Source organism: Anas platyrhynchos, chromosome 3 (genome assembly GCF_047663525.1).
Source record: "Anas platyrhynchos isolate ZD024472 breed Pekin duck chromosome 3, IASCAAS_PekinDuck_T2T, whole genome shotgun sequence".
NCBI lineage: Eukaryota > Metazoa > Chordata > Aves > Anseriformes > Anatidae > Anas > Anas platyrhynchos.
Window position 1 is genome coordinate 59,917,033 of NC_092589.1, and position 11,435 is coordinate 59,928,467.

The 11,435-nt window shown below is 40.7% G+C and overlaps 1 protein-coding gene across 10 annotated transcripts in view; it reads left to right on the top strand.

The window, feature by feature from the left end:
- Positions 1-4,547, top strand: part of NHSL1 (NHS like 1) — a 162,933-nt gene extending 158,386 nt beyond the window's left edge. For 9 of the 10 annotated variants that reach the window (XM_027454448.3, XM_027454449.3, XM_027454450.3 and 6 more), the window contains one exon: positions 2,249-4,547. In XM_027454448.3, coding sequence (XP_027310249.3) covers positions 2,249-2,972 — 724 coding nt within the window. In that variant the 3' untranslated portion in view covers positions 2,973-4,547. The remainder of the gene's footprint in view (positions 1-2,248) is intronic. The other variant, XM_072035973.1, reaches the window with a different exon arrangement.
- The last annotated feature ends 6,888 nt before the right edge of the window (positions 4,548-11,435 follow it).

Sequence of the window (11,435 nt, forward strand, 5' to 3'; positions counted from 1 at the left end):
GAATGAAGTATTCTGGCCAGTAACCTTTTCCATTCTGTATGCAGATAGAGAGTGGCTCTCTGTGTGTATGCACATACACGGAATTCATGAGTTTATGGGGAAATGGACAATGGAACTGGATGTGACATAGTTAAAACCGCTTGACGCATTTATTATTAAGACCTTGCTTTTGTTGGCTTTAGACTTGAACCACTTATCTTCCTTGGTTGTTGGTTAATCAAAATGTTCCCCTCCCTCCATTTCTAAAAGGTGTTATTTCAGTGATTGGCACCCTTGAAAATGTCCTTCAGAGTAAGACAAGAAATTTGGTGGTATGTGCGTCAAGGGCAGGAAGAAAAATCTAAGTTTAAGTCACAGTTTTGTTTGAATATATATCCTATCTCTGTCTGAAAAGCCACCAAAACCAAACCTGGTTCTTAATTTCAAGTCTCTGCTGTAATTTATACATGCTGAGAAAAACTGGTTAGATGCTGCCAGCAAACTGACCATTCTGCCCTGCATTCACTGTGTTGCTGAGTTACTTCAAGCCAGGATAACCAAGTCTTTCCCTGCAGATCTTTGAAATTGAGTTTTGTGCTGTCTTTCTTTGGAATTTAATTTGATTTTTGGCAGCAGTACAGCCTCAGCCCTGGAGTGTTTAAAGATACCCATAGGCAGTCAGTATCCTAATGAAAGGAAGTCTCTTCCCCTGTAACTGGTTCACACAGGCTTGCACGCAGCGTTATAGATCCACTCAAGCACCAGATCACTTGCTGCCTATGGCACTGACACACAGTCAAATCTAGACAAGCTTCTCAAGTTTGCCACTACCAAAGTCATCGTTTTATCCTTATTCTATCTTCTGTTGCCCATTCATCCCCAGGCTGAATGGATGTCAGTATTACATTCTGCTCTCAGGCAGACAAGTGGCAGCGGCAGCAGCTGAGAATAGCAGCTGTTACAGTTGCCTGTGGGGGTATCACAAGTGGTGTATTTGTGAACTTCACTGCTTAGGATCGCTCCTAAGTATTGGCAGAGTTTATATGGCAATATCTGTTGCTGCCACCCGCTTAGCTGATGGATCCTGCTACTTCGTTTCATTGTATTTTTTTTCTGTCAGTAGGCTGCAATGCATAAAAACATTTGAGCTTGCCTTGACAAATTCTCAGACCCTGTAAGAAAGTATAGCTAAAGATTGCCTTGAGTAGAATCCTGTTTTACAAGGGGAACGGTCTGTATTGGACACATCTTTGATAAACATTAATATGGAATTATACCATGATAATCTTGTATTTGTAACAAGTCTGCTGACTTGTTTTAAACTTCTGGCAAAAGAGAATATGTAAAATCAGGATTTATTCGACCTTCTTGAATTCATTCTTGTTTAGCCCACAAAGAAGCAAAGCAACTTTGCTACAGATACAAGGCATGATATACATCCCTTTCTTTAAGATTTCTAATAATATAAAAATGGGGCAATGGAACTCCAGTTTCCACTTATTCTCAGTCCTATGCTTGTTTCTTTTTTTTTTTTTTTAATCACTGCACTTTACATTCAAATTAAAAACACTGAGCCCTTTCATGGGGAGAGAGAACTTTCATTCAGAAAGTTGGTCTCTCCTTCATTAAGTCAACGAATTGCAATGGTAGAGCACCAACAGGACTGTGGATTTAGAAGCTAGAAAACTTGGTTTTCACTATTCATTTAATTTAGGTTTTTGGAGGGATGGTTATGTATGCCTCACTTAACTTGATCTAAACTGCAGCAGTGCATTGCAATATCCTTTTCTAAATGAAGTGCACTAAAATACACTAATTCTCCAGAAAGCATCAAATGAAACAGCAAAAAGCAAAAAAACAACCAAACAAAACATATTTGATGGCATATTTTTAATCAAGTCCCCAAACTAACAGAAAAAAGGCATTGAGAATTATCTTCTTAATGAATTAGTCTTAGCAGTGGAATAGTGAAAATTGGATTTGCTAAACAGACTCAAAGTGTTTTGGACATCAGTATTGCCAGTTTTATAGTTTCGTTGTTCCAGATTTGCAGAAAAAGAATAATGAACTTAGCGTATACCTCCAATACTTGCATTAATGCCTTTACAGTTTTGGTGGTGTTCTTGCTCATACTTTAGATTTAGATTACTTCTCCCTTCTCCCTCTCGTGGCTTTAGCTTAATTCATTGTCATCCCTCTGTGCTGAGTTCAACTAGGTGAGGTAAAAGGTTTCATTTGTTGTTTTCTCTTTTTTGTTTTCCAAACTCAGATCCAAAAGGAAAGTCCTTGGCCGTAAAGATTCTGAAGACGAGCGCACCCGCAACCATTCTCCATCGCCCCCCGTAACGCCCACTGGTGCTTCCCCAACCTTGTCTACCCTCAAACAAGCAGGATCCATTCAGAGAAGCGTTCGCAAGAGCAGCACCAGCAATGACAACTTCAAAGCCCTGCTGCTGAAGAAGGGGAGCCGCTGTGACACCAGCTCCCGCATGTCAGCAGCAGAGATGTTGAAGAACACGGACCCGCGGTTCCACCGGGCAAAGACAGACGCCTCCCCGGACCTTTCCGACAGCCCAGCCAGCTGCTCGCCCAGCAAGAGCAAACGGGCCCAGGAGGAGTGGGCCAAGAGCGAGGGCCTGATGCCGAGGAGCATGTCCTTTTCTGGCACTAGGTACGGCCGATCGCGAACGCCCCCCTCTGCTGCCAGCAGCAAGTACAACGTCCGCAACCGCATCCAGAGCAGCCCCATGACTGTGATTAGCGAAGGAGATGGGGAAGTGGTGGAGCAGTCGGAGGGCAGGGTCCGAAGGACTTTGGAAGAGCAGCAGGAGAGGCAGCTCGATATGTTTAACAGTGATGAAATAGACATGAATGACTTTCCATACGCTGAGGAGCCAGGCTGCAAGGAGACCTTGGATCCAACCCATCTGGACTTAATGACGCAGCCAGGTACTTCAGAGAAGTATCTAAGTCCTTCAGCTGAAGAAAGTTAAGAGGCTGTGACAGAAGGCATTGGATATTTGTCTAGAAAATGACAGAGGACTAGATTCCAGAAGAAAGCCCAGATCAGGACAAGTTTACTTCACGGAGCATTTATTCCATGAACTGCATGTGTGTGTTTAAATGCCGAAGCAATGATAGTTCTGCATGGTTGGGTTGGGGTGGGGAGGACTTGCTTTGAATGAATGGTCTGTGGCTTAAAGAAAGTAACAGCGGAAATTTTTGTGTAAAGCCTTAGAAGTCCTCTTGCGGGGTGTGGGGAGGGATTTTTCTCAGAGCCTGTAGGGGTGTGAAGTTTTTCTTTTTCTTGAGACTGCAATTGTGCAAGCAAAATTTAGGAATAAGCCTGAAAAAGAGGAATGGGAAGGCTTCTGTGCTACAAGCTGGACGTTTGCTTCAAAAGCATTGCAATGGTGCAGCGTAGTGCATTCGTTAAGCAGAGAGGTAGGACGAGGTGCGTGGACCTGTGAGAGGGCAGTGGAGTTGGTGCTGGGGCTGCAGGGCTTCCTACTCGGGTACGTCCCAGAGTCAGAGGATGCTTGTCCTGCTAATGCAAATAGGTCACCGGGTTAAGAGTTGGTCCAGGGTACTTTGTTTTTTCCTGAGGGAAAATGAAACGTGAGTTAACACGGAAGAGGGAGCGAAGTTTTATAACACAGTACTAGCTGCTGTGCAGCCACACACGTGCACTTGGCGAAACACTCGTTTCCAAGTGAAGTGCTTCCCTGACCAGAGTATTCCCTTAGAGAACTGGAACAACTGCATGTGTGCAGAGGTTGTGAGCAGACAACAGAGAAGTGGGAGAGGAATTAAACTGTATACTGCTGGAGTTTGGAAAGGTTAAGTTTCTGAATTATAAAAAATAAATAAATAAATAAAAATTGAGAACTTGCACTACAGAGCTGTAGGTGGAGCCTGTCTTTCAAAATTGAAATTTGGGAGTAACGTTTTGCCAGAAGTCTTTCTTCCATTTGTCAAAATGGAAGGGCTATTACTTTTCATCACTTGAAATACAAATACTTGCTAACTTTTGGTTACCAAAGAATGAGTTACAGTTACTTTCCTTTTTGATTTGCCTGCAGTATTTCTTTTCCTTTTTTAACCTTAATAATTTAGTGAGGATCGTTTTTATTGTATATTTTACAGAAAATAAAAACATTAAATGGTTTTCCAATTGTAAAGAAAACCATTAATTAAAACTGAACTATTGGCTGGAGTTTGGGGTTCTTAGTAGGAATGAAGCTTTTCATTTGTAAGAAGAATTTTTGCATCATTTGATGGCGTGCGCAGTTTTTGTATTGTTTGTAAATATTAAAAGTTGTTAAAATATCTTTTGATCTCCCTACCGTAGAATTTATACATTTTTAGATTGCTTTTAAAAAGAAAAAAGCACTCTTTGTAGATTATTTATTTTAGAGAAATATGCTTGTAATCTCTTTCTTCAATCCTTTACTTGTTAGTAATGTAAATTTCAGGGGCCTTTGTTTAACTCTTCCCTTCACAAGAGGGGAACAGTGATGAAAATGCTGTGACTTTGCTTCAATAAAGAAAAAGGCTGCCAGTTGCCATATTGTCTTTTGAGTTGATTAAAATCTCCTTCAAAAGATGTGTTCAGCAGTGTATGGCAACCCGCTGAATGCCATAAACCATGCATCTGGCTACTAATCTCCACTTCTCATTGCGAAAGTTACTAATTCAGTTTAGAGACAGAACTAAGGCATACTTACACATCCATCCCATTTTGGCATGTCAATGCTAAGACTAAACAAAATGAAATAATCATAAGCTTTTTTTTTTTTTTTTTTTTTTTTTTTTTTTCTAGTATCATACATGAGTGTTTCTACTACTCCTTACTTGCAACCTGTCCCAGAAAACTAAAATCCTTGGAGAACCAGATTATAAGCAGTATAGGAGAGAAGTGACGAGTGAATGCAGCTGCACACACCAGAACAAGGCTGGGATTAACTGGTGCACAGCAAACTTTCTACCATTTGTGCATGCTAAATGTATTTAAAGAACTGTTGGCTTCTGGAATTAAATGAAAAGCTGAATGGGTAAAATAGAACATTTCAGGTGTTGTTAATACCGATCTGAACTAGAGGTCACTGGCTGGCTGTTCCTTTGGAGTTTCTCTCAGAGCAGATCACGTTAAGCACAGAGCACTGCAGAGTGCATGGAGCACATCCAGCAGCAGGTACTTTCCTTCTCAAAGCCATGTGTACGCGTTGACCGGTCCTCATACCACCATCCTGGCAGGAAAATACTCAGGCTTTGTTTTATTGTTTACAAATGGGGAAATAGTCTAAGTGGAAAACCTGCAGTATTGGAGAGAGTCATAGTTCTGTTGTCTGCAACTTCTGCAGAGTTTTTCAGCATTTTACTTAAAAGTGCCTCTTAGAAGGAGCCTGGCCATTTTTTTTTTTTTTGCCTGATGCTAGCCATTTGATGCTGCCATAAATTTATAGTCTATATAGGAAACTCTTTGGAAAGTCCTGGCTTATTTACACAGCACATTGGCAACACAGGTAGGTGGGATTAAACTGAAAGGTAGGCTAAAATATATTTAGTAGCACTTATAATGATATTTATTTAGACATTTGATGTAACTTTCATATGGAAGTGTCACCATATCAACTACCCTCTGTGGCAGCTCTCAGAATTGGTTCGTAGCTCAGCTTTTTCAGCAGCGTACTCCTCAGCCCAAGTTTCCACTCCAAAATCTTACAAAGACAACAGCTTTAGGCTGTGTTTTCTGTACTGTCAACAGCTTCGGTGTGTATGTAATAATGGTAAGGAAAACATGCTTAACTTTGTGTCATACATCCAAATGCAAAGTTGTTTTCTTCAATTAGAAGCTTCCTCCGTAGGCAGGATTTGCAATTGTGGCTTTATTGGTCAACGTGTATGAATTCAGTTTAGGAAACCTTTGCTAAAGACATCCAGAGCCCACAGAGGGGAGGGAAGATATGCAAACTTTGGCCATGTTCAAGAGAAAATGAAGATTGCTGTCGTCCTGATGCTTAATTGATCATACTGTTACAGGGCTTCTTCATAGCTTACAGTTGGTTTACACTTTTCCTCTAAAGCTAGAATCATTGAAGCTAGATTGGAGATAAATTTCTGTTTGTCCTGTTATTGAGAATGGTTTTTAACTTCTGTGTTTTCCTATTCTTTGCTCTGTATTAGTTCATTTTATGCTTCCTTTGTTTATGTTCAAAGTTCTGTCTTGCTCCTGACCGATGTACGCAGCCCCGACCCCCCTTAGAATTAAAGCCCTTAAGTTATTACAAGTTCATGCATCCGTAAAGCTGCGTGATATTTACAGGTTTTCATTGCTCATGCAGTGGAGAAAGGAGAATTTATTGACGTAAATGAAGGATGGTTATGCAAGGAACAATAGCTTGGTGAGAGGAGGTTTGGAAGGCTACTGGAAATCGGTGAGAAGAATTCAGGAAGGGGTGGAGTTGATGAAGGTGTGGTTTTGGGGAACCAGGACTGGAGGCTCGTTCGTGCATAAGGCGCAGCCTGGAAGAAGGCACAGGATAATGGCAGAAAAGGTGCAGTAAGGAGGTTACTGAGAAGTAGGGTGACTGCAAGGATGTCAGTAAGACACTGGGCAGGCAGGTGCAGAAGAGAGAAGGCAAAGTAACCATTGGATAGTCACAGCAAGGGGGATGAAAAAAATCAGCCTTACATGTTTCTTCACAATGCCATAGAGAAGGCCAAAGTCAATCGAACATGGAAAAAGCATTGCAGAAAAGGAAAAGGCAAAACTCTGTGTGCTTAGAGAAGCGGTAACAGGCTGAAGTGAGGAAACATCAGGCAACACTGGACAGGCAGCTGCAGGCTCAAGCACAATAGTTGCAAGGGTTCGCCTGAAAAATGGAAAGAACATGGGATCAGAGAGATTAAAGCTCAGATTCATCCTGCCTAATTTCTACCAGCATCCCTGTGCCCAGTGATTCCTACCGACTGGCTATGGTTCTCCAGAGACACCTGTATGCTAGGAACTTGCTAAACTTTATCAGTCATTTTCTAGAGTGAGGAGAGGCCATTTTGCACAGGGATAAGTTTCTTTATAATATTGCAAGCAAATATATCTTGTTGGGTGTTCTTCAGATCCCACAAGGTTCTGGAAAAGCCATTTATAGCAGCAGTCCCTGCTCCAACAAAGCTGTTGCTATAAGGCATTCGCTGAAGTTGTTCACAACGACATATTGCTTGCTTCAATAGGAGGAGATTAAAAGGATGGACTTCAACAATAAAGTGATTTAAAAAATTGCAGTGGCAATGAGGAATCATTTTATCTGTTTTATTTAAATGAACTCCAGTACTCACACAGACACACACATACAAAGAGCACAAAAGCGTACGTTATATTATCTTTCTGATTCTTCCACTTATTTACACTTAGTTTTCTGAGTAACTTTCAGGAGTTACTTCTTTCATGGTTAAGATTAGATAAGTCTTCTGACACAAAACTGATAATTTTCTTGGTCCTAAAGTGGCATTATCAATTTTAAATCAGTGGTGCGTAAAAATCTTGCAGGTATTCACTAGTGGAATGAGAATGTGGCCATACTGCTCTGAATTAATATGCAATGAAAGATTAAAACGCAGAGATGTTTAATAAAGAAGTGACATGTCATGTATTGTTCTGGAAGACTGGATAAGTGCCTTAATAGTGCCTTGACAGCAGAATGAGTACATTTTATGTTGCAAATTTAGCTCTTTGCAGTTGGGTTATTTCACGAGTGAACAACCTTTTAGGGGCCAATCAATTCTCCCAACAATGCAAATGCAAAATGTCATTGATTTCTAGTAGGAAATTGTCTGTTAATAATGAATCCAAATATGTGTGTATATGCGTATATTCAGAAGAGAGAAAGGTCAATCCCAACGTACATGAGTTCCTTCCACCTGTAGCACACTGCTTTATCTGGACACCAGACTGGTATAAAACCAGAAGTTCCAGCTACTGAAGGAACAACAACAACAACAACAAAGTAAAAATCCATTGGGACAGGTAAGCTGTGGAAGTTTGTGCATATTCACTTTGTCTTGAAAAAATAAAATAAAATTTGACTTCTTTTTGGATGGTTAAAACTAATTTGGGAAAAAATAAAACGTTTTTTTTTTTTTTCCATAAACATATAAATGAACAACAATCAGATAAAATCTGGCAATGAACGAGGGAACAAAATGCATTATCTGCCATCCGAAGAAGAATGATACCATAGTAGCAGTATTCCAGTTGTTTAACACACATATTCTTGGAAAACTAATACTTTTTTAAAGTTAGTCAAACAAACATTGCGTGCTCTTGAAGGCAGGAATTTTTGTGTCTGTTTTGCTGCAATCCAGTGCAAGAAGAGTGTTAGGAACATAGCTGGTAATTTCATTTGGAAAAACCAGGCTGACTTCTGGGCTGTTTTAAATGTGGTGAAAGAGTATTAAAATGGTGAGTACTGAGTGCCATGGAGCATCGCCAGTGGAGAAGCTGTCCTAGTGGCTGAAGATGGTGCCATCCTCTCGTTAATCAGGATGTTACTGTTTAATCAGCAACACACTGCCTGAGAAATGGTGATTGTTGTAAATTACCGTGCCAATTGGGAGCTGCAGTAGTAGTGAGTCAAAAGGATTTTTTTGAAAGTCCACATCAATATAGCCGGTACAGCAGTCAGAAAATAGGGAGTGAGAATGATTTGCATATATTTACCTTTTTAGAGAGGCCTAGTACAAAGCAAAAGCACATTTCAGAAAGCAGATCTTAAGACAACAAATATGTGTGCAGCAGGCAGCATGGGGCTGGGCCATCTGGTTGCACAGGAGTCAAAGTGTGGCTGTGGGGTAGCTTGTGAGCCACGAGCAGCACAGGCAGTACCAAACTGCTGGTGATCCCCGGTGAGACTGGCATATTTCCACACCAAGCACGCTTTATCTTTTACAGTAAAAGTCTGTGTTAGCCAAGATGAACCAAACTTAAATTCTACAGAAAGGTCTCAGTGATTCGATGTACAGGAAAAATGTGTACCACGATAAAATGCTCAAGAAGGCAGTGCTTCATTTGTTCCCAAACGCAACTTCGATAATATTGTTTTGCTCCATCTACCAATGCAGCCTGGGGCAAAATTTTCAGACATAGGTGAAGACTGTGGCACATGGGGACATGAAGAGCAGTTGATAGGTTATTTCTGTGAGATTAAAAAATCACCAGCACTACTTTGTTTCTAGACTGTCAAGCACAACCCTAGGCAAGTGAGCTCTTGTAAAATAAAAGCTTTTTCTCTGAAGTGTTTTTTTCTTTTTCTTTTTCTTTTTTTTCCTTTTCTTTTTCCTTTTTTTTTTTTTTTTTTCTGGAGTCCTAGGCTTCAGAACTACACTTGAGAATGCAGTAAATTAGTCATTGAATTCATGGGATGAATTTCTTGTATGACGTGATGACCTCTGAGGAGCCAGTTTGGATTTAGGGAACAGAGAAACAAAAATTATTTTCAGTGGCACAAACATGCTCTGTCTCAAGTGATGACCAGTGTGTGGGAAATTGCAGTGTCATCCTAGAAGAGAAACTGTTAGTACGTACCAGACCTTATCTAAAATGCTTGCTGAGAAAAGAGGGAAGACGGTATCTTGACAATAAACTGAAACTGTCTTTCTCAAAAGTCCTTCTGGTTGTCAATTCATTTGCAATTCTCAAAAATTTGATGTCCTCAGAGATGCTTTCTGGAAAAGTAAAATTTCATCAAACTAGGAATTTGGGAATACTGAAAATATGAATGGAAAAGATCTACATTTTTCCTGTTAATTTTCATTTAAAAATTTCAGTAGTCTATAACTTTAAGAAAATACTGGAATCTGGAAATCAGTTTGTTGCCTTAATGGGTGCAAAGTAGTCAAGTTTCTTCCTCTGCTCCCTGTTTCCTGCTGGCACATGTTTTTATTGTGCTAAACATGACTACAGAAAGCAGTATGTGACTTGATGTAGATCTTATATCTTATATAAACTGTCATTTTTGTAAGAAAAGAAAATTAAAAAAAAAAGAGAGAGAGATCTGGCTTTTGCATACGAATCACCCCAGTAAATGCCTATGGTAAGAGGGTAATGACTTCTGCAGTATTAAAAGCTAATTCAGACCAGGTTTTGGCCCTAGGCAGTGCACGGTTTAGTTGATGAAAATGAAAACTCCATTCCCTAATGCAGGTAGGTACTAGTTCGCTGATTTTCTTACTCTGGAGAGTCCCTTTGGTCTATAGAGAAACAAACAATTTGGCAGCACTACACAACTTAATCCTGGCAGACACACTCATTTCTGCTCATTCTTCAGAGTAATTCTATCAGCCTGGTGTTCACGTGGAACTAACAGGGGACTGCAAAGATGGATGCAGGGTGGACCTGCACCAGACTCACTGGGTAAGTCTCTATTTTTATCCCTACAGAAGACCAGATAAGTAAAAACAGTTCAATGGCACATAGAAACTCCAGCAGATCAGCTAAAGGATATGGAGTTCAAGAAAGCATCTGTCTTGGTGGCTCCTTCCCAGGCTCCATTGTCTTTTAAGGGGGCAGTAATACAGCAAATAAATACGATTTAAATTCATTGTCTTGCCACAGTTCTGTGGGCAACAAAGTAGAAGGGACTATTTCTCTGCACCTTCACGTCTTGTTAGATTCTGTGCTGTATCACACAGTGCACGCTGCAATAATATGCTCCCTGTATTTATGGGGACATTTCTCTGTGGACTTTTTTTAATGCCTTACAAAATATTGCCTAAGACTGCAGTCTTTCCCTTAGTGAGGTCACTATTACGACCCCGTTCCTACCTCCATTATACTAAAAAAAAATATTTTGTATTTTTGAAATTAGCTAATTTCATACAGATTTCACAGGGTGGTCATAGCAAAGAGGAAAAGCCAGTAAGAGGAGATGGAAAGACTCTGAGATCATGTGCAGCAATCACCTTACATTAGATTAGTTTCCTGAAGAAAACTTACTAAACAGCACACCTTTGCCTCAGTATCCCTGGTGAAGAGCAATCAGAAGGATCATCTCTCTTTCAAGTGAAAAAGAGATGTGATCTATGAAACCACGGCAATTTTACTTTCAAGTTGATGTTTGTTGTCTCCAGTGGCTGGGGGTCACACTTTCCATCAGGATGTCTCTGAAGTGCCCCGACAGCCCCACAAGGACGGTGCTTTGTGCCTGAGAGCGCAAGTACCAAGCATGAGCCAGGCAAGCTGGTGCTCTGTACAGACAGCCACCGCAGGAGCTTGCAGCAACACAAGGACTGAGCTGCAAGGAAGCAAGCGTGCCTTGTAAGCAAGCTCCTTTCACAGGAGGAATGAGCGGTGCTGCTGCTCCTCTGACAGCAGCAGTCCCAGCAGCACGGTGGGACAGAAAGAAATTCAGTCTAAGCACTGCAGAGCCCCTGTCAGAGTGTTTTGTGGTCAAAGAAGG